Source organism: Alligator mississippiensis, chromosome 3 (genome assembly GCF_030867095.1).
Source record: "Alligator mississippiensis isolate rAllMis1 chromosome 3, rAllMis1, whole genome shotgun sequence".
Taxonomy (NCBI): Eukaryota; Metazoa; Chordata; order Crocodylia; family Alligatoridae; genus Alligator; species Alligator mississippiensis.
This window is the reverse complement of record NC_081826.1, coordinates 171,747,505-171,770,206: the sequence shown is the minus strand read 5'-3', so window position 1 is coordinate 171,770,206 and position 22,702 is coordinate 171,747,505. Positions and strand designations below refer to the sequence as shown.

The window sequence follows — 22,702 nt, the reverse complement described above, 5'->3', positions numbered from 1 at the left end:
GGAGGACCTCTCCTGCCCCCATCCCCTCCCCCCCAAGTCTGAAGGCACCAGTCGCCTATGATGGAACCCTCATGGAAGAAATATCAGGTTTCATCGAATCCATCTTAAAACTGCTCATCGCCCAAAGACCAAGTTTTATCCAAGACACAACTGACTTCCTGCGAAAACTTAAAAACATAGACCACTTTTCCAGCAATACCCTCCTAGCCACCATGAACGTCACTAGCTTACACACCAACATCCCACACCAGGATGGCATCCTAGCCTACCTCACATATCTACAAGAACAAGATCACAACCCAGAATACAGACCTCAGGATATCACTGAACTCATATACTTCATCCTCAAACACAACAACTTCAGTTTCAACAACCAACACTTCCTCCAGACCATGGGCACAGCTATGGGCATCAAAATGGCCCCACAATATGCCAATCTTTTTATGGCCCACCTAGAAGACGACTTCCTCAACATCTGCACCATCAGACCCTTACTATACCCAAGATACATATATGACATCTTCATCATTTGGACCAAAACCCTGCAGTCTCTGATGGACTTCCACCAAAAATTCAACAATCACCACCCCTCCATCAGACTATCACTTGAATACTCTGACACCAGCATTTCCTTTTTGGACACCATGATCAATATCCAAGAAAAAAAATTCAAACTACCATATACAAGAAACCCACGGACCAACATACATATCTACGCAAAACCAGCAATCACCCTAAACACACCAAGAAAGCTGTAATATATAGCAAGCTCTCCAATACCACTGAATTTGCAGCAAAAGGAATACTCGTGATCGCCACCTCACAAATCTCAAAAGGGCCTTCAGCCAACAAGGACACTCCTCCAGAGAGACAGATTGCATTTTTGAAAGAGCCACTGGGGTACACGTGAAAATCTGCTGCAGAACAAGAAAATCCCCACAAATTGCACACCATTAGTGATGACATATCACCCTTCCCTGGAACCTACATGGAAAATCCTCAAACAATTGCAACCTATACTAGAAGAAGACCCCATTCTTAAAAAGAGATCTTTCCAGAGCCACCCATCCTAGACTTTAAATAAGCATTGAATCTTGCTAATCTCATCACCAGGGGCAAACTCCCTATAACCCAAACCACACCCAATGGATCTGGACCATGGCAGGACAAGAAATGCAAAAGCTGCCAACACATCTCCACCACTCCCACAAGTGCTACACCTCACAACAGAACCATCACCATTCCTGGATTCTACACCTGCACCTCCAGAAATGTAATCTCTCTCATCCAGTGCACCAAATGCCCCGATAGAAAATATGTAGGAGAAACCAAACAACTGTGCACCAGAATGAATGCACACCGAAAATCTATCAAAGACAAGAATACCTAGCTATCTGTGGGGGCAACTTCTAACAGGACAACCACTCCCGCTCTGATTTCTCAGTTCTAATCCTCAAAGGGAACTTACAACACACCTTTCATAGACAAGCCTATGAACTTCACTTCACCAACCTACTGGATAACTAAAAATCATTGACTCAATATAGACTTTGGATTTATGACACATTATACCCTGCCTGACACCCGATTCACCTGGTACCTGCCTGACCCGACCTCTCATCTCTCTTTTTTCCCCTCCCCTTCCCCGTCTTCTCTACCCTTTTTCGTCCTGATTCCTTACCTTTCCCCCGCTTTTTATAGCCTCTTTTTACCTTATTATTACCACTGTAGTGCTTTTCCTTTGGCCTTTTTTGTCCCGTTTTTCTTTGCCCTCCCTTCCCTGCTTTACCTTTTGTTTTTCTAATGTCTACTCTTTTATATTTTTAGCTTCTCTCATTCCTGCTTTCCTGATCCCTTTTTCACTAGCAGCCTCTTTTCTACCTTGTATTTTATCACTATTGTCTCCCTCTGACCTTTGTTTTGTTTTCTCTTTCCCCCTGCTCTCTTCCCCCTCTCCTCCCCAGTTTTAACTTTTGTCTTGCTTATCTCTACCTATTTACATTTTCACTGACATCCTACCACACTTTTAGCTTCTCTCATTCCTTGGAGTTCCAGAGCAGCAGAGACTCCCTATGCCTGAAGAAGGGTGACTGTGCCTGAAAGCTTGCTAAGAACTTTTTTCCAACTATTCAGTTGGTCTAATAAAAGAGATCACACATCTAACCAAAGAACCTTGCCTGCCCAGGAATCAGTGTTACTCTGTGGAGAAACATTTCTTTGTCACCTTTCTTTTCCACATGAGTCACTTGTTTTTATGGTGCATCCTCCTACCTGATGGGACAGAAACAGTCTATTTGACATTATAAGTTATTAATTTTTGGTTTAACTGCACACAGGACAAAACCTAAAAGGTTAGTTAGGCCCATAGAAAAATACCCAGTGCCTAAGTTTTGAGGAATTATGTTTTCTGGTGTACGGAACTCAACTGCAGTGAATAAATCTTTTCTGCTCTGTGAATTTCTAGTAACAAAGACAACATGCCCATCAAGGTTTTAATACTGAAAAGAAAGACAGGTATAGTCCCCACAAATATTAAGCATGGACTCTCGTCCTAAGCTAATATCATTAAAACAAAGTTAGAGTCCAAGTAGTATTACAAACATGAATCAATAAGATCCTTAGGTTTTACCAAAAAAGTATGAACCATACAAAAAGCTGCAACTAAATTCTGAAAAAAGTGGTTAAATAAGAACTACCAGAAAATGTCTCATTAAAAAAGTAATATGAACATGTTTCTAAACCACATAAAGGAGTAATTCCTACTAAATTTAGCAAAATCCCTGTGATTGACATTTTCTTTTAATGAAAAATCCAGTTATTACATTGTAGATTAGGACAACAGAGAAAAATGGATTATAAAAGTGTCCACCTTAAGGTCTGCCAGAAATCGCGGGACTTCTTGATAAAAACATAATCAGGATTCTCAATGCACAATGTCCCACTCTTAATTAGGAGTCTATTCTTAAAAACATAACTTGTGCTCCACTTTCCTTTAAAACAAACAAACAAACAAACAAAAAATCTTTTTAGGTTAGATCATTCAAACATTTCTGACATTTAAGTTGGCTCTGGAGGCAGTGCTTTATGTTTGGCAAGAGCTACTGTATTGCACAAGTGTTTTCATTTATTCACTCAGATACTGTATTTGCTTGACTCCACGATGAAGTCTGCCCCCCCCCCCGCCATCAACATGGTGAAAAAACCCAAGTCTTAGATTCAAGTAGTCGTCTGGGGCAGGCAGCAGGTCAGCTCCAGTTTCAGGCTGGGGTGGCTTGTGTGACAGGGGACACACAGTGGGGGCTTGTGTGACACACAGTGGGAGGCGCATGGGGGAGACCACACAACCCATCTCCATCCATCCATCCATCCCCCCTCCAGTATCTGCTGCCTCTCCCACACTTCCTCTCCCCTACTTACCTTCAGTTCTGGCCTAGCCCCAACCTGGATAGACTCTGGGCCACTGCTGGTGACTGCCCTGGAGATGAAGCTGCCACAGAAGGCAAGTGGCAAGGGAATGCAGACAGCAGGGGGTACAGGCAGGGAGAGGCAAGGGGCAGAGGCCTGGCCCCTTACCCTCTGCTGCTGTTTTTCCTGCCACAGTGGTTGGGACGCTGTATTTAAAGATGACCTACCAATAAGTTAGATTTTATACTGTACATGGAAAATTATAACAAAAGTCTATTTTTTCATGTACAGTATCTAACTATTAGAGGGGCATCTTAAATTCAAACCTGTCTTGGACTCAGGTAAATACAGTACTTTTACTCTCCTTTATTCCTTTGTTAAAGAACTCTCCTGGGCAAAAAGGAAGGGATGGGACTTCCTCTGCCCCTACCCCCCCACCCCCGCCTTTCCCACAGCTATTTGCCATTCTCCTATACATATGTGCTTTTCCCTATCTTGTAAAAGCTTCTAGCATTTGATGTTCACAACAGTAACCTGTGGCCTCTAACAAGTTTCTAGCATTTGCAGCTAAGTGTGATAAGGGGTGATATGTAAAATATTTTAGATTACATACAATTTAGATTCAGACCAATGCAGAGCAGAAACAGTATTAATAATGGTAACAGCTCTTGCTGTTGACACAGAGGGCACAAATCCTTACTCTCTCCTGGACTACTCTATAACATTTCATCATGGCTTATAATGAAATTTAGTCATGATGGTGGTAGCAGAAGTCCTGGAAAAAAATGCACTAAGACAGCTTGAGTACTCCCAGAAACTCAGGATTTCCAGTTCACAGAAAATTTCTACATTCTAAAATTTGGTCTCATTCTGATTCAGAACCAAACCAAATTCACTATTTCCTAAAAATCAGAAATTCCATAAGGTTTTAAATTACAATGTACTAATGTATAAGCTTTATAAAACCAAGTGTGCTTTGCAGACCTTTGATTCCAATAACTTCACGTTATGGAACCTGGAAGTCCTGATGGTCTCCATGGTTTCTAGACTTCTCGCTTACTGGCAAGGACCCTAGAAGTCTCGAGGGTCCCAGGTTGCTCCAAGGTTCTGAAGCTCCCTTATGGAGACAAGGAAGCCGATATCCTGATCACTCCAGCAGCTCCAGGGTCTTTTAGCGCTTGTAGAACTGGGCTTCTTAGGGCTTACGTTCCTTCTCCCCATTTCACAAATAGAAGCCAGAAGTCCCAGACAGAGCCATGGTTTTTCAGGCTCCTTCAAGGGAATCTAGAAGCTGCCACATAGCCGACTTCCACATTTCCTAGTTCCAGAACCACCAACATAATAGAATCAGAACCTAGACCCCGAAGACTACTGAAAAGCCTATGCTCCTTAGCAGAAAAAACAGAGGAAAGCAAGGTTTTAGTTTACTTTAGTTTTGTTTTTAAATCAACCCAGAGATATTTCTGCAGTTTACTACAGATGCAATTAATAAGTACTTTCCAACCAGTTTTATTACCTTTAATAAAATGCTCCCAAAGGCAGTGAAGGGAAACTGCACCTCTGCACATGTACACACACCCTTCAAAGGTTTGTCATCACACTCCAGTCTCCTCTGAAGTCACCCTGACAATTGGTGTGGCAGAACCTCTGTCTTCTCCCCAAAACTAAAGTTCTCACATTGCAACATCTGAGAATACTTGTTCTGCCTTTTAAAACTTGCTAGAATACAATCTCATAGGATGCAATACATTTATTTGGCTTCAGTTATCTGTCCACTGGTTTACTGCAATAGAATCTACCTTGGCCAGAAACCATCTACCTTCAAGAGCCCTCAAATATGTCAGTAATGCATCTCATCAGAAGAACAGGGATTAACCTAAACCTTGAGCTTACCAAATCATTCATTACTCCAGCTACTTATATTGTACAAGAACAAGTCAAAGGCCCTGCCTGTCCAGATATTTAACAATCTGGAAATGAGATACCTAAAAATAAAGTAAGCTTTGAGAGAGCAGAACTGTCTTTTGCCAGAGTAAAGACTGTGTGTGGGGACAACTTTCTTGAGGGTTAGTCCAAGACTCTGCAACAATCTCCTCCAAAATGTAAAGGAGTCACCTAAATCTTTACCACTGTCCATTCAAAATGCAGGGTGGACTTCACTGACCTATCTTCACTAATAGATGCAATACAGACAAAACTTTATTTTTGAAGAAGAATTTAACAGAATAAGAGGGAGAAGTAATCGTAATAAATGTGAATCATGCTGTTTTAATGCACTAATGAATATGCTCTAAGGCTGTGGTAGGTGAAATAAAGAGGACCTTGAGACTAGAATAGCTGTAAACATTTGCCAGATGTTAATGTGACCAACACTACAAGTGATTCTAAATGGCACATCTAACCAGTCCATTCAGTAGATGCAGACTAAATGCCTGGGTGCAGGCCAACATCCACAAATAAAAACATATTAAAACAAGGGTAAATGTTTAGACTGCAAGCTCCACACACCAAACCAAAAGAAAATTCCATCCAAGGGGGAAGGTGGACAAAACCCTCTAAGCAGTTGCAGATTAAATGCAAATATTTACTCTAAACATTTCCAAACAGCAAAGAAGAAATATGCTTATCACAACAAACATAACTTGCCCAATTTACATAAACGATGCAAATCATTGAAGTTAACTGTATCCAGTATATTTTGTCCCATGTATTGACTTACCTATTAATACCATCCTTTGGGTGCACTCGCAAGAGGCAAGTCAAGTAGAATATTGTAAGGAAAGCCTCCAGGCTCCCACAAGAAGCTGCAAGAATGACACCCTGATGCCCAGGGAAACAGGGCTCCTGAAATCTCTCAGAATATACTAGAGAAGTAGGCCAGAGGGGAAAAAGTGTTTGCTAAGGGAACTGGACAGGAAAGGGTGAAGACTGGGGGTGGGGAAAGAAGAAAAAGTATTTAAGAACCTGCTTGGACTGAACTGAAGGAACACCTGGCCAGCTCGTTAGCCAATTCCTTCAGTGAACTATAGTCTCAGTTAGCTAAAAATTTGGAATGTCCTAATTCTATTGATGCAATGATGTTGTACTGTATAAAAGCATCCAAGAAGCAAATGTTGTAGTAAATAATGTAGTAAAACCCTGAAATTTTCATGTTAAGCAAAAGAACAGATTTAACGAATGTGGGCCACGATTCTGCAATTCTGCCTAATCAAATGCTGGAGATTTCAAGCTCTCGAGACAGTTTCTGACCTGGAAAAGGTGAATGACAAGGTAACAGAACATGCTACAGCTTAGAAGAATTTCCTAGATGGTACTGGGATTGAAGAAACCAAGAATCATTATTTTTCAGCTGATTTCTAATTTTTACCTAAGTTAGCAGCTTGTGTGAGGCATCATGAGGACCTGCTGGAAGTAATTCAGATACCTGCAAGGCACAAGGCAGTATAGAGATATACAAGCTAGATAAGATATCAGAAATAATATAGCTGTATTAGCACATCAGTTCACCAAGGCTAGTCTTATGTTACTTGTCAGCAGAGCACAGTACTAATGCTGGTATGTAGATAGCCTTCTCAGAGCTATCTTTGTGCCTTGTAGAAATACCCCTAGCAAGTCAATCCCTCAACTGGAGTTAGATGTTTTTGCTATTCAAGCCAGTGGACTAAGAGAAAATGTTCTTTTTTACTTTATCAGATTAATTGTTGCATATAGTCAGATACTCTTGGACAAATGAAAAAAAACCCATACCTTTTAATAAACTACTCCACTCAAAAATTCAGAGTAATCAAAAATCTTGACTTAGACTTGATGCCATTATTTAAATTAATAAAATAAAGTCAGCAGGACTGAGGAAGCAGTCTTTGGCCAAAGAAGCCATTGATCAAAGATAATTCAAACTGTGAATAAATCTTTGATTGCAAATTGTGAATAACAAATCCCATTCTTTTCTGTCACTTCTACATGTCTGTGAAAACAAATGAGACAAATGGGAATTTAAAAAAAACAGAAGAAAAAATGTTAACGTTATTTCATTAATATAATCCAGGAGTAAAGAAAATTTAACAGCTTACACTTTAGAGCACTTTCACTTGTGTTCTACAGAACCATAAGGCATATCCTTTGGCAATACTTCTTCTGAAAAGCATTCCTTGCTTCCAAAGACGAATTCCACCATTTGAACTGGCACAGAGCTTACATCATTTTTAAAACCTGCCAGTAATTACAAACAACATAAATTCACTCTATTATCAGCTTTCCCACTACTTTCTGAATTGTGCCATCTTCAAGCTGCCTGCCCAATTATGTGGTCCAGCCCCAGCTGGAAGAAAGATTCTAAAAGCTCTTACTGACTTTAAAGTTGCATTTATATTAATTATACAAGCCCTGAAAAATTTAACACCTACTAAAACCAAAGATTAAGAATACTTGGAATGAAGTATAACTATGTGGCCCCTGCAATTCAAAGAACCAAAAAGCTGTCAAGTTTTATTGCTGGCTGGTTGAGTTTTTACTGTAAAATACTGTCAACTTTAAGAGATTAAAACAGCTTGCCATGTCTTGATTTTGTTAGATATTTTCTCTTCCTGATTTCACTTTATTTTAGTACCCCTTCCCCTGCCAACAAGAGATAGTTCTATATTTTTTTTCTTTTCCCTAGCATTGGTTCCTCTTTCACATTCCATACTTTCTCACCCTTTCCCCTTGTTAAATCTTTTTTTTTCCTCCCTCATCTATTCTTTTCTATTTTTGGTCCTCTCTGCCCCCACTTCTCCTCCTCAAAAAGCTCCTATATTTCCCTCCATACTTTTTCTAATTTATGCCATCAGCATGTCCTACCCAGCTGTGGGCATGCACCGAGCTCAGACTTATTAGACAACTAACTGCAGAAAACCAAATCCACTAGCCAGACACACCAATATCCAGAAACAAATTTAATTGTTTGTAATGATGGGCATGTTTTTAAAATTATTTAAGCTCCATGCCAGCTCAAATGGGGGAATGTCTTTGGAAATAGGAAATGCTTTTCAGAAGATGTGAGAGACAACCTCAACTATTCAGCCCAACTATTCTAGATCAAGGAGGGGACAAAAGGACTCTTACCAAGACATGCTGCACCTGGAGCTTATTTGCCTCTATCCTTTACAGCTTGTATACATTTCTAAAACTTCAAACAGCCTCATAATCCTGTTTCATTAACAGAAGGGGAAAAAAGACACTTTGTCATTCCCAACCATCTCCCATCCTACTGTGCATTTGTAGATAGGCACAAAATATCCATTAATTTGACCCCATTTCACCTTACCTTCTGTAAACAGGGAAGCACCTGTATATGTTTTTCAATTTTTTTTCCCTCACTGCTCAGTTCTAGTTTTGATCCCTTTCCTCTATTTCTTATTTCAGTGATACTACTACTCCTCAGAGCTTTGTCTACCAGCAGCACCACCATGAAAACAGCCTGATCTTTTTCGGTTTCACTGCTGATATTTAAGTTCTGATCGACTGCTGTGAAAACAAACCAATGATTCTGGATAGTTTTCCTTCTGCTATGACACAGCTATGAAAGGAAACAAAAAAACACTGAAGCAATATGCCTAGCACTTTGGAAGATAGTGCTACATTGCACACTTTGCAGCCAAAATGGCAGCAGATTCATTTTGCTTTACATTTAAGTTTAGAACCTACAGAGATTAATGGTATTTGCCTGAGAAAACTTCCCACTTGCTATGAGCAAACAGACTGTGTAATGCTGCCAGATACACACTAGTTTAAAAAAGAAACAAACAACACAACCTTTTTTCCCCCCTCACATTTTTTATTTTTACTATATTTTATGCACTAAGTGTAATCATTGTCACCCCCTCCCCAAGTGACTAATTATTTTACCTGCATTACCTGGATGTTACTCCATTTATTTTAACTGAAAGTCAAGGCTACATGCTGTGATCTAGTTTTTAAACACCTAGACCCCACCCAAACAAGTGTGGCCCTGTGGTATGTGGAGGTGCACACACACCGCATATTCAGGCATTTCCCTCACTGCTACCTTGCCATGCGGGGATATATATATTTTTTTTTTACTCCAGGAGGTCAAAAAAACCTACGTGGAAGAAAAGCGGGGCAGCACATGTGGCAGGAGCACACACCGCCCAAAACCAGAACCTGGCCAGTCAGAGCTACATTCTGGCTGTCAGCCAGGCTCCCAACTGCAGGAGTGGCATGGCTGCAGCTTCCTAGGGTCCCAGATAAGGCTGCGGGGGCCAGCGTAGTTGCTGCCCCACAGCCTCCCCTATCCCACCCATGCTGAATGTCCGAACACGTGTGGCACTAGCATTCCCCGGAGACAAGTAGTAGCAGCACAAGGTGTGCCGCTGGTACTTGTTCCCAGGGAACCAAACACCTGCACTCATCTGGACATGGCATCAAACTACTTCCCTTCATCCAGGCAGAACTGGTTCAGCCTATAGCCTAGAGGTAGAAAGTTAGTTCACGTATTTTACTATTTGCTTATGGAACATTTGAATTAGACCCTAAAACATAAAGGTCATAGGTTCACCCTAGATACTAAATCCATAGCACTTTTCCCAGGTTTAGAAACCTTCCTTATTATCTTGGCTAACAGGTTCTTTGCCTCACTGGCTATTACCTTCATCATGCTAGAAGCAGCCATCTTTCAGTAGTGGAATAAGACCGTCCACTGACTTCCATTAAAGCAGACGGTATTCAATACGCACCATAAGGAGTATTTAGCACCTCACAGAATCAGATCAATAGTTTGTAAAGGGCTACAAAGATCATTCTGGATGAAAGGCTCTGTGTTTCTCATTTTACCTTTATAAATTAATGTCCAGATAGGTATTATTAATATTTTCTTCACTTGCAGTTAATATCTGACATAACCATAGTTTTTGGCAATGATTTCTATGGAGCCCTGAACCACAAGATGTCTGACGGACAGAAGTTTAATGCAAGGTTATATCTTCTTTTTTTCTTTTTTTTTTTTTTTTAAATAAAAGTCAACAAAACCTACAGAATAAAGACTGGCGGAATCCAAATAAAAAAAATCCATAAATTGAACCACAAATTTGTCCTAGAATTGTGTGCGATAAACAAAAGGAGAATCAAAATCAGAAATCAAATGGACCAAAACTGGTATGGCAAATATTAGACCTGACTGTTGTCCAGAGTACTCACAACGAGCCACTGCTTAGGAAAGAAAAAAAAAAGGGGGGGGGGGGAAGGAAGAAGAGGAGTATAGAAATTAAAACTCCACCACAGGATGCATGGCCTGAAAACAGCTAAATTTCTGCTATCATTTCTGTAAACCCCACTGTCTCCTGCGACCCCCAGATCTACTTTGACGCTGTTCGGTCTTCACCATCCAAATTTATATCATCATCCAACATATATCTTTTCCTTTTTCTCTCTTTTTGCCTTCTATTTACTAAGAATGAGGTTTAGCTACCTGAGACTGAATCGTCCCCCACTATACCATAAGCAATTGACTAAAGCAGCTTAAGAGACAAATCTTAACTAGCCAAACACAGGTATAAAAGTTTGCTAGAAGTCAGAACGGCTAATCAGAACGTGACCTGGGACTGTGTTTCTTTAGCAGTTAGCCTGCAAGAACATGAGAGGAAAAAAAAAGTAGTTCTTATCTTTGCTACTTTTCTCTTTCCCCTTGGGTACATTTTTCTTGATTTGCATAATAGGTAATAGGATCTGTCTCTTAACAGCAACTGTGATTACTCCACAGCATCTAAATTTCTCTTCCCCCCACCCCAAAAGAACAAATAGCATAATATAATATTTAAAATCTGTCAAACAGGGCTTTCCCTGAGCTTGTACCTGAAGGGAAAGGGAACAAAGCATATTATTAAAATGAAAGCCTTACTTAATGCTTTACCACTTTCCTTCTTTTTATGTACCTTTAATAAATGGTCTTTTTTTTTGTTAAGTGGTGATTGTTACACCTGGGAATAAGCAGGTAGAGTCTGTCTTTTCTTCTTAAAGCCTCAAACTTTATTTAGCTGTTTTAGAATTATGCTAGGATGTTCCTATCAATGTATATTTGACACTCTGGGCCCATTTATTCTATCACATTGCACAAAAAAGCATGCTACCATCTTGAAACTAAACAAACAGTTTTACAAAGAACATCATAAAGTTTCTGGAAAAATGAAAAAAGTTCTCTATTCTCATCTGTTCTTATTTCTCTGTGATCCTGTAATCGAATTGCTGCAGGTAAACCTGTGATCTCATCTATACCACACATGAAGGAAAGTCTGACTATCCATAAAAGTCCCTTGTAAGGTATCCAAACAGACAGAGCTGTCCCGGAGGTGGGCAGCAAATCGGGGCAAGTGCCCCAAGTCCCATGCTTTGGGGGGCTCCGCAGAGCGGCAATGCTGTGCTGACGCCGGCTTCACATCCGACTGCTCAGCACCCCTGTGGGGCCCCACACAGGCTGATTTGCCCTGGGTCCTGCACCCTGCTCTGCACATACAGAGTTTCATAATCAACTTCCATTTCTGTAGAATTTTTCCATAGGATAATCACCATCTGGTACAACGCATGTTGTTTTAAAGTGTTCCTTGAGACTAAAACTTTCCTTTTATTAAATGAACAAAGCAATACTTTGTTTCTCACAGGACTGGGAATTATGAACAGGAAATTTAGTGAAAAGGAAAGAGACCATGAGGCTGTTTTATGCTTAGAACAATATAACTTAATCTTCAAGGTAGATACAATTTTTGAGCAATGGTTCCACAATGTGCTCGACTAACAGACCACTGTCAATCCTCAATTTCTTATGGAGCATCATGCACCGTTATCAAACTTTTAATTGCGAAGGGAAGTGGATGCAAACCACAGACTAACTGTAAACTCCTCAGCTTGACTTTGCAGACCTTTAACATTCTATGGAACACAGACTGGGACCACGGTGTTATAGTCCAACTCTACAAATGCTTGCTATTGATAGGAGTCATATTGTTTTCAACTGGATTAGTTGAAAAAGGATTTGGGGCATATCAGCCCCCTTAGCGCTACTGTGAACTGCTTACACATACATGATCAAAGGAAAACAAAAATCTCTTTCAAAAGTTTAGGCAGTTTTAAGGCTTTTTTACTCACTGACTGAGTGATTCAACTCCAGTCTTGTCTGCTTCATCTGCATCTTCATCAGTATCAGAGTCAGTCCCATTCTCACCTTGATACATGAAATTTCAGTGTGTGAGAGATACACAGCCAGATATCACCTTCCTAGCTGATATTGTCTGCAACAATTAATACTATTCAGCCAGTAGCACAAGCCTCTCCAGCTAAAGAAGATATTCTTAAATTGAATTCAGCAAAAGAGAAAAAGCAATTTGAGGCAGCTGCTGCCTACCAACTCAAACAAGTCTGTACTGTTCTTTGGTTATCTTCGTGTTAAATAAAAAAAATAGAGTAGTGATTCCAAGTTTGATACTGTACTCACCAAGAGTTTAGTGCAAGGACTGACAGATGAATGCAAGTACCATTTAAGCCCCATATAATTGACCTATATAAGGGGACTACATCAGTTCAGAAGAATTTTCCAGGTGGAGCTCAACACAGCCCTGGAATGCTGTCAATAAAATGGGCTGACACAGAAGGAATTGGAGGAATGTGCTGGGAAGGGAACAGTAGGTCTGGCCTAGCAAGTGTCTGTGAGTCCACAGGCCTATGGGGTGGAAGCTTCCAAGTACGGAGTACAAAGGCAGCTACAGACAGCATGCCAAATACTGGAATATGGTGGCTTGAAACCACGTAGCCTGTTCTACATCACCAATTAAAACTTAATTACTAATTAATAACATTCAGATTTGCTTCAGGTATTTGTACAGGAAAATATGGCACACTATTTCTCTCCAGCAAAGGCTGCTTTAGTCGTTTACAATAGGTTTGTCCACCTTTGAGCATCCAGGGCCACAAGCCCCATACATACTGTACGGTCTGCAAGCTGTGCTACATGGGTGCTTCTGCTGCAATGCACCAGTGCCTCACCACCATGCTGTCTGCACCCCCCTGCACCACAACACATTGTACTATGCTACATGAGCCCCACCCCACCACACACATTGGGTGCCCAGGTCCCCCTGAATGCCTCAGAAGCAGGCTCCTTCAACCTCATGGGCTTGGCTGCACTTCCCCACAATACCCCACTCCCAGGGGTGAGAACAGGCAGTGGAGGATGTAGGTGGAGCCCCAAGATCCCAGCAGCAATAAGAACAATGAGGAGAACAGCACCTGAATGGAGATTAACCCCTTGAGGACCACATGTGCCTTGTGGGCTGCAAGTTGGACAGCCCTGGCATACAACATAACAAGGAAGAAAAGAAGTCTCCATATTGCTGCTACATAGCATGACAGTACCCAAGCAAAAAAAGTAACACAAATGGGCTACACATTTGTATATTAAAAAGATTATTTCTTTTTATACCAAGTGGTGATCCAGGTAGAGCAATTTACTGTTCAATCAACCCAAAACAAAATGTTTCAATTCAAGAGCACTGTTTCAGTTTCCACGGGGGAAAAGATTTGGATAAAACGCTGAATTTTTCCACAAAAAGCAAACATTTATCATAAAAAACCTGTTTTGGTGAAAATCCAATTTTCTGTCAGAAGTAGTTGATGACTCCTAAATCTAGCAAGTAGAGAACCTTGAATAACATTTTTCTGTCAGTAAGTATAAAGTAGGTGTAGGTACACTTAAATTTGGTGCACAGAACCATGTTGTGCAGCCCACAGGGCTCTCCAGGGGTCCAGAAGTTTGACAGTGGGGGTGAGGTGGCACCATTAACTGCTAATTCCCCTCTGCCAATTTTCTGAACCCACAGGAAGCCTCGTGGGCCAGGTAATGTGGCCTTCTTTACAGGATCAGGCTAGCAGGTAGCTGGATTCGGGCGTGCGGGTTCAGACAGCATGCTGGATTGCACCCATGGCTTGAACCCACAACTGGCATGTGATCACCACCTGGCCCATGAGGCCAGAAGGCTGGGCACTACTGATATGAAACCTATGACCTTTCCATTATTGTATTGCCTATATTTGGATTTAAATATATAGAAAAATATTTGTTTAACCAAACAGTGCAACTTCTTACTGTACAGGGAGTTTATTTTTTAAGGGCTTTCAGAAGATTTATTTGCATCTCCCACTATAGGACTATTTTGAAAGATAGGTTCCTCTGACTGGAAACGATGACAACATAGAACACAATAGTGTAGGATAATAAAGAATAAAAGCTAGTTCTTACCCTCGAGAATCTTCAGCAATTTTTTCTCAGATAAAAGCTCTAACTGTTCCAGACAAAGTCTTTTGATTTCTTCCATTGAACAATTCTAAGAAAATGATGGAAGACAAACAAAACATATGCTTATTCTCAAAATTTCAGATGAAGAGCATTACATACAAGTCACAACCAATTTTCCATTTCTACCAAAACATTTAAAGCAACATTCAGCTCAAATTGCAAGGTAAGGTGTTGCACTCATCACATAACTTTAATGGAAAAAAGATGCTGGGCCTAAAGAGGGGGCAGGTAAGTTTTCCACAGTTGGGTGTTTAACATTAAAAAACAAAAAAAAAACCAAACCCCAAACAAACCAGAAAACTAACAAAATATCAAGATATAATTTTGAAAAACTACACCAAAAAAGTGTCTACTATTCGACATTCCTATACTTCTCCTGGTGTTTGTGACATGCGGCATCGGTTTGAAGGAAGAGCTGATAAGCCAATTATAACCCACACTTACTTTATGCATTCCGTCTTGTTAGAAGATGGATCAAACAGGATTCTAAGGCTGCCCATGTGACTTTGAGAAAACAGAATTACGCCTTTTAATGCTAGAAGCTCCTGCTTATAGTGCCAGAGGTCCTAAGAATCAAATCTCTACTGTCAGTAACCACCAAGTGTCATTGTATTTATAAAAGCAAGACAAGATGTCAGAAATACGTCAGATGGTCAGAAAAAGATAGAGATATAGTTAACGTTCTTCACGGAGCATTTAAACATATACTATAAAATTGGATGGATTTTCTACTTCCATTTCACTTCCCTTCACACTGCATTCTGGCCATCTTCTCTCCTGACAAGAACTGGACAGAAGGCTCTTCGTAGTATTCTTTCTCCCTTCCCCATCTCTTTTGCTTGCATACAGTTAGAATTCCCCTACTGTGTCCTCTCAGGTTTTTTTTACTGTATATTAATTATTGTGACCAACAAGAGCTCTGCCTGCAGCTTAGGATGGGGAAGGGATACTGTTTTGTTTGAGGGTTTGTTTTATTTTTTGATTTGTTTTTCTTTTCAGCATACCAAATCAATCATTGCTCAGTGTTTTATACTGGAAAACTGGCCTGCTGTCCTCCTCAGAAGTTAAAAATAGAAGTAATTTTGGAAGAAGCAAAGAGAACAAGTCTCAGCAAGGAAAAATAGAAGAGATGGATGGGATGGTAAGCTACTGAGTAAGAATTCACAAACAAAAAGTCCATTCTGGTCATATTAGAAGATTCCTACTCCCAGAATAACAATTTTGTTTTCAGACAAAAAATGATGGAAACAAACCATTCATCACCAACTACATCACAAAACTGACATTTCAATTGTAGGCTTTTCATCAGCAGAGGCTGTTAGTCTTACGAAATTGTATGGTATTTGTGTTTTTTATTTTTATAAGCCTGAAAGGATGTTCCAAAATCATTCTCAGAACTCAAACAGATGTCCCCACCATTCAGCCCACAGATTGTTCTAATAATAAATTAAACAAACACAAACAGTTTTAGCAGTTGTGGTATAATAAAGTTATGCCCTATAATTTCACTGTTTTCCCCTTCTGTATTTGACAAGCATTTATTCCAAATTAAAGACAGACAATTTTAATGAAGTGTTTTTAAATATAAAATCAATTCACACTCTCTGAATGATCCTGATGTTAAGAAACAAAGGAACTTAGCAGCATTTCCTTGTTGTGATGAAGACTATCTCGATTATTTGAATGCTGAGTAAAGTATAAGTACTTGGATGCATAAATAGCTAAGAAGTATAGCAACAGCTCAGTACAGTGATGGTATGCAACAATTTAGGACAAAGTAAACACCATTTCCACTTGGAATTCTAAGAAAAATTGCATATGAGCAGCAAACCTAACTATTCTTCATAGTCAATGCACCTATATTTGTTAAAATATTCCCAAAGAATCTTTACTGACAGACGGTATGACCATGCACCTCATCTTTGTGAAGCCTCTGACCAAGTTTAAAGAGGCTTATGCAAGAAGAAATGCATCAGCACTACAATATTATTAAATTTACAAGTTAATGTAGCCTTTGTTCAAGAAATACAAAGGATGCTTTAATTTGTATGGTTGTAAGTTTAGTGAACCAACAGACACCAGAAAGCTTTTCGGCCCTGCTTGTCCTGAATGTGTTAGAACATGAGTATATTCCAATACCTTTAATATATCAGGCAGCATCTTCTGCAACTTCTTTTCCCCTATGACACAGAAGCACTGTTGAAGCATTTCTTTTTTGTCTGCAATGTAGAAACTAACTGGTTTGAGTGCCACAGTGAGATCTAGGCCACCTTCTTCTATGTCACTGGGCTCTTCACCTACTTCTTCTTTTTCTGCCAGGGGCACAATGCATTTTCTCTCCTAAAATTAAAAGATTACAAAATATGAAAACTGCCTTTAATGAGCCAATCAAGAGAAAGAAAGATGTTATTACTTTACTTGCCTTGCCACCATAACTCCCTACAATAAAATGTTTAAAAGAATATTACAAATGAATCTATCTTATACAGGAATAATGAACTTTTGAGTGTTGTTTTACACGGTAAGAAAACTGCATTAGTAAGTGAAACAGCTGCTCTCTAAAGGTACAGAACAAACTAACAACCCTGTCAAGGAGACCTCCCAATTTAACTAATTTAGCAGTCTTGCAAACCATGAAGAAAAGAGTACTTCTCACTGTGAATTGAAAAATATACTGGCAAAAAAGTTTACCCATTTGTCTGCATCTGCACACTGAATTCGACTATAATTCATGATGATACTGGGATGCTGGCAGCCAAGAAATGCGCTTCACCAGTATTTTTGGTGTAGGGGATATTCCACTTACCTGTGGATCAGATAAGCCCATCATTTCGTTAACTGCATAATACAGGGTCCATCTACACAAAATGCTACGTAGCAATGCACTGCAGTAACACAGCGTTTGCGGGTGTCTATACATGACTAGCCACTACACTGCTGTAGCAATGTGCTCCCTCTTTATAGCCCACTGCTACAGCAGTGTAGCAGCTAGAAATAATCATGCACAGCCAGCACGACACAGTACAGGTTGTTACTGCGCCATCATTTTTTAAGTCTAAAATGACAAATGACAGCACAGTAACAACGGCAGTGTACGGTGGTGTGTAGACGTGCCCACAGTGTAGCAGTAGGCAAAAATTGGGGCTGGTGTTGTAACAAATTCTAGGCATCTGTGTATCAGTTAAGTACATAAACTGCACTAATGAAGCACAGATGGACTTATTGGCTCCTCCAGTTCCTAACTTGACTGCACTCCATTTAATTGCATAATTGGTGAACCTGATTAAGAACCATCAATGTCAAGGTTTCCAAAGCAAGGTTCAATAAGTGAGGGGCAATTTCAAGAATAGTTTGAAAGGCAAAAGGTGCTCCCAGAAACAAGACCAAGAGCCTGAAGCTACAAAAGCCTTGAGGCAGGGCATTCCTGTAGTTAACAAACAATGCCTAAATTAAGTGTGGGCACTCTGGTTAAGTACTTAGGTTTTTCAAACTCCAGGTAACACACTATACATAGCGCACTGCAGAGAATCACCTGCTGACAACTGTTTTGCTATAAAGCAGAAGTCTGCACCTAACAGTTTTGTGGCCTGGCTCCCTTGGAAAGACAGGATTAAATGATCCACAATACTGCAGGTCACATTGTGACCAGAACAACTGTGGGCAGCAAAGGAACTTTGCACTCAAAATGCCTTGGTTTCATGTAGCACAAGGCTCGCCCTGCGGCCACGACAGTTCGGGAACGATGTGCAAGGTGAGGATTTCTCAGGGCAACCCCTGGCATAGGACCAACCCCACAGGTTGGGGGGGGGGTGGTGAGGAAGTTGCGCCCATCTTGCATTTGAAAGCGAACTCTTCCCCCACGCTGCAACCAGTCCAATAAAAGAGAAACCCCTTGAAAAACCCACCCCGCTTGCGCTGCCCTCACAACCAAACACACAGTGCTGCCTTTGCCTAAATCCAAGACAGCCGGAATTGAAGACGGCCCCTCTGCCCCGCCCCCAGTAATTCAAGCCCACACATGGAAAACAGTCACTTGTCACCGTTTCCCACGTGTGGGCCCCCGTTGTTGCAGCGCCACGAGCAGGCTCACAGGGGACGGGCACGAGGACGGGGAGGGACCGCAGGAGGGGAGCCCAAGCCCCGCTCAAGGCAGGGTCAGCCCCAGCCAGACCCCCCGCCACATCCCCGCCGCAGCAGGGGCCGCGCTGGGGGCGGAGGACGGGACCCCCGTTACCTCGGGGAGGCCGCGGCCGGCCTCGGTGCTGCGCCGCTTCCTGTCGCCGCCCCCCGCGGCCACGGCGGGTTCCGGGCAGCAAGAGCGAGAGCGGCGCCGCTTCTTCTCCCTGGAGGACCGGCGGCTCGGCATGGCGTCTCGGCGCCAGCGCGTCGCCGGGAGATGGCGTCACCGCCACCGGCTCCAGCCAGTCAGGGGCCCGTGGGCTTCCGGGAGGCTCGGGGCAAGACCACATCCGGGATCCTTCGGCGAGGACCCTTCCGGGAGCCTCGGGGCAAGATCACGTCCGGAAGTGCTCTACCTCGCAGCCCCTGCGCTATCCCCGTTCAGGATGAGGGCGCCCCCTACGGGCCGCCAGGGCGCTGCAGCGGCTGGCAGGCCATTTAAAGGGCCCTGTAGACACTGAAAGAAAAAGCCTATCTAGTACCCAGCCAGGCGGGAGTTATCCCACTTTTCCAAGCACGCGCTTTGGGTCCTGCACTTGTTGCTTTGTCTCTGTTTATTGCACGATTCACCAGTGAATGACGTAGTAGATGGATGTAATGTGTTGCAGGGGCCTGAGGAAGACAGATCTGGAGAGTTCAGGAAGCCACAGGGCTCCTGGGCCTCTGCTACTTCCAAGAGACTTCCAGCCCCCTTCTGCCTCCTTGCCTGGCTTTGCTCTTTCTTTATGGAGCTGAAAGTGTGATTGATGTGTTGCTCAGGAAAGCTAAGCAGCTCTGAAACAATTGCTGTACAACAGTGTTTCTCAACCCATAGGGCATGACCCAAAAGTGGGTCGTAAAAATATATGAAAGGATTGCAAACAAACTTTAAAAATGGATTCTCCTTTAAAGGAGGAAAATGAGGGAAACATGGTTTTTCCCTTGCAGGCTGGCAGAGCTCTAAGAGCGCACACCCAGAGACTGAGGGGCTGGGGGCTGGATGTGGGGGGGGCAGCAGGTCAGGAGTGAGGGGCACTGGGTCAGAACTGGCTATTGATATTTACAAATGGGTCCTGGTACAAAAAAGGTTGAGAACCACTGCTCTATAAGGTGCAGCTCTGCCCTGCCTACTGCCAAATGCCAGATGGTTAAGATCCTGCAGTCCCACCATGCAGGGCTGCCCTCCAACTGCAGCACAAAGGAGGCTGCTGAGAGATGTGGGGGAAACATCGTAGAGAACAGAGAGAGAGAGAACTGAGTGAGTTGATTAAGTGAAAACTGGAACAGAGCTCAAATGTGAACACTGTGAGCACTTGACTTCCCTTGGCAAGCCAGGATGTCTACGCATGTGCATAGGTAAGGCAGAGAAAAGAAAGCCAAAAGAAACAGCCCTCCCAATAATTATATGCACATCAATTTTGCAAATAAATTCACTTATTTAAAACCTGTAACTTTCTGTGAGCCATTAGCAGACCCTCAACTCACATGAAATAAACAGTTACCTGGATTTGCAATGACGGAGTGCCAGAGAGAAAGCTCCCAGCCCTTGGGTGCAGGCTTGCTAGGAGCAAGCTGAGTTTGAGATTCTTTGCCTGAGTGCCTTGGCTTGGGATTGCGACCCAGACCCTACATCTGGGGCCTAATTACAAACTACAAAGTTGGAGTGCCTGTATTGCGGAATGAGAGAAAAGCAAGTCTGCAGGCAGGCTGGTGCTGCAGGGTTGAGGCCTGGCTTAGTCCATTGGAAGACTGCTAGCCCAAGAAGAGGTGCTGACAGGAGGGAACCACAAAGGCCTATCGTGTTGATGCCATGGCAGGTTTGCCTATCTCCCAAGCGTGTTCAAGATGCTTGACACGTAAAACTGTATTCCCCTCCCTGCCCGTGGGGTTGTTTTATTATTATTATTATGGCATCACTGATTAAGGAGTCCTATGGATTAAGGAGTCCTATGGATGAGGCTGTTAGCCTCAGACCCTGTGTAGTGGCCAACTGGCAGGCTTGCTAGCTTCCTGGGTTTGAGGTCCTAGTCAAGAGCCTGGAGCTGAGTCAAGAGTTCAAGAGCCTAGTCTGGCTCCCTTTCCCATGGGGGCAGGGGGTGTTAGTGTTGAAACAGCCTCAGGATTTATTCTCACATCACCTTGGCCATATTTCAGTCTGTTTGGCTGAAATTCTGTTTATTTACTTTTACAAGTTTATCCTTGAAACCAGAAAGGTTGGAAACACATTTCCTCTAAATACAAGCCTATAGAAAGCAAATATTTAATATCATCAGAGGGAGTCTAAATTCACAGCAAATTTGAAACTTTCAGAATTCTAACAGCCCTGCCAATCATCCTATTACAGAGTATTTTCTTTTTTAAACCTTTAATGGGTAGCCAAGTCCTTGCAAAATTAATGGGAAGCCTTCACTATTTATTCTTACCAGATTTTGCATTTGGTTACTTTTCCTATAACTAGTTATCACAGTGCGCAGCACTATACAAGATAAGGGTGAACTGCTTGAAGAAATCACTGCTGTGACTTGATAGGACATTGATAAGGAAGAGTTGACAGGGTCCAATTGATTTACATTTTAAATGTATTTATAGGGAAGCACTATGCATGAGATATCACAAAGCATTCTAATGATCCTTATAACAGGTTGTGTTCACAAATAATGCCCTATAAGGTGTGCGTTATTATATGCAGAAGTGATAACATCCATAGAATAGTTACAGTACAGTTCCACTCTGAATGGAGTCCCTGCAAAATTATACCGTAGGATTATTTCAAATCGTTGGCTAACATTGTATTTTCTGTAACCTAGTTGTGTTCCCCTCCTCACCCCCATCCCTCTTATGTTGGTCCCTCGCTCCGGGTATCTGTATTTCCCTATTGGCTTTGTCATCATTTTGGATTCAGAGTCCTAAACATCTACTAATAGAATTAATTCTTTCTTCCAACATGAACATCATCACTGGTTTATTCCATGTCTGCTTGTGACTGCGTCCTCGATGAGAGTGAGTGTCTATTAACAAACTCTCACATAAAGCCATTTCATCTGTAGATTTAAAATTCTGCTACAAAATGAAGATAGGCTTATTCCTATTATATACAGGGAGAATGAGACCAGTGTTAAAGCAACTGACTCAAGAGCACAGATGAAGTCAATAGCAAAACTGGAATAGAAATGGGGCTTCCTTATTCATCTGGTATCCTATTTGCTTAACCATGAAATAGACAGGCTTCTTATCTAGGAAATTCTGTCTTCCTATGCAGGAGCTAGGAACCTCCTGACCCTAGCTACTATGAAACTATGAGTCATGGTTTGGAGTTGAGTATTCTAACATCATAATTAAAACACAGCTTTAATAGGACAAAAGTGACATGTTCTTTCTTGCTAGACTCCTTTTCTTCTAAGATTAGAAACACAGCAGACTTGCTAATGAAAGATGTAACTGGGGGCCCCAACCCTGTTACTGGGACAGAAGTTACACATAAACCAGTTTAAGTGATCATCAGAAACTGGTTTAAACCAGTAACAGAACAGAAGTTCAGTGCACATAAATCAATTTCAAAATGGCTGAAATTGGTTTAAGATAAACCTTGTTGAATGTATTTATCAGACATAATTCATTTGGGTCAAACTGGTTTATGAAACTTCTGTCCTAGATCCCTTCCTGGTTCAAGTCAAATCAACAGTCTCCCAGCATGCTTTCCAGCCCTGGGCTGGGCTGTACTGTCTGCTCCAGCAGAGCAGGGTTGAGGGGGCTCCTGGCAAACCCCAGCTGGGGTCTGGGGCCAGCGATAGGGGTTAAACTTCC

At 41.8% G+C, this 22,702-nt stretch overlaps 1 protein-coding gene across 2 annotated transcripts in view; it reads right to left on the bottom strand.

The window, feature by feature from the left end:
* CAAP1 (caspase activity and apoptosis inhibitor 1) overlaps positions 1 to 19,153 on the bottom strand; it is a 31,032-nt gene extending 11,879 nt beyond the window's left edge. Inside the window, exons 1-5 of one of the 2 annotated variants that reach the window (XM_019490795.2) lie at positions 18,975 to 19,060; positions 17,432 to 17,546; positions 16,880 to 17,080; positions 14,684 to 14,768; positions 12,538 to 12,613 (exon numbers count right to left, since the gene is read on the bottom strand). In XM_019490795.2, coding sequence (XP_019346340.1) covers positions 12,538 to 12,613; positions 14,684 to 14,768; positions 16,880 to 17,080; positions 17,432 to 17,473 — 404 coding nt within the window. In that variant the 5' untranslated portion in view covers positions 17,474 to 17,546; positions 18,975 to 19,060. Of the gene's footprint in view, positions 1 to 12,537; positions 12,614 to 14,683; positions 14,769 to 16,879; positions 17,081 to 17,431; positions 17,547 to 18,974 lie in introns of both variants that reach the window. The other variant, XM_006268984.4, reaches the window with a different exon arrangement.
* Positions 19,154 to 22,702: the final 3,549 nt, after the last annotated feature.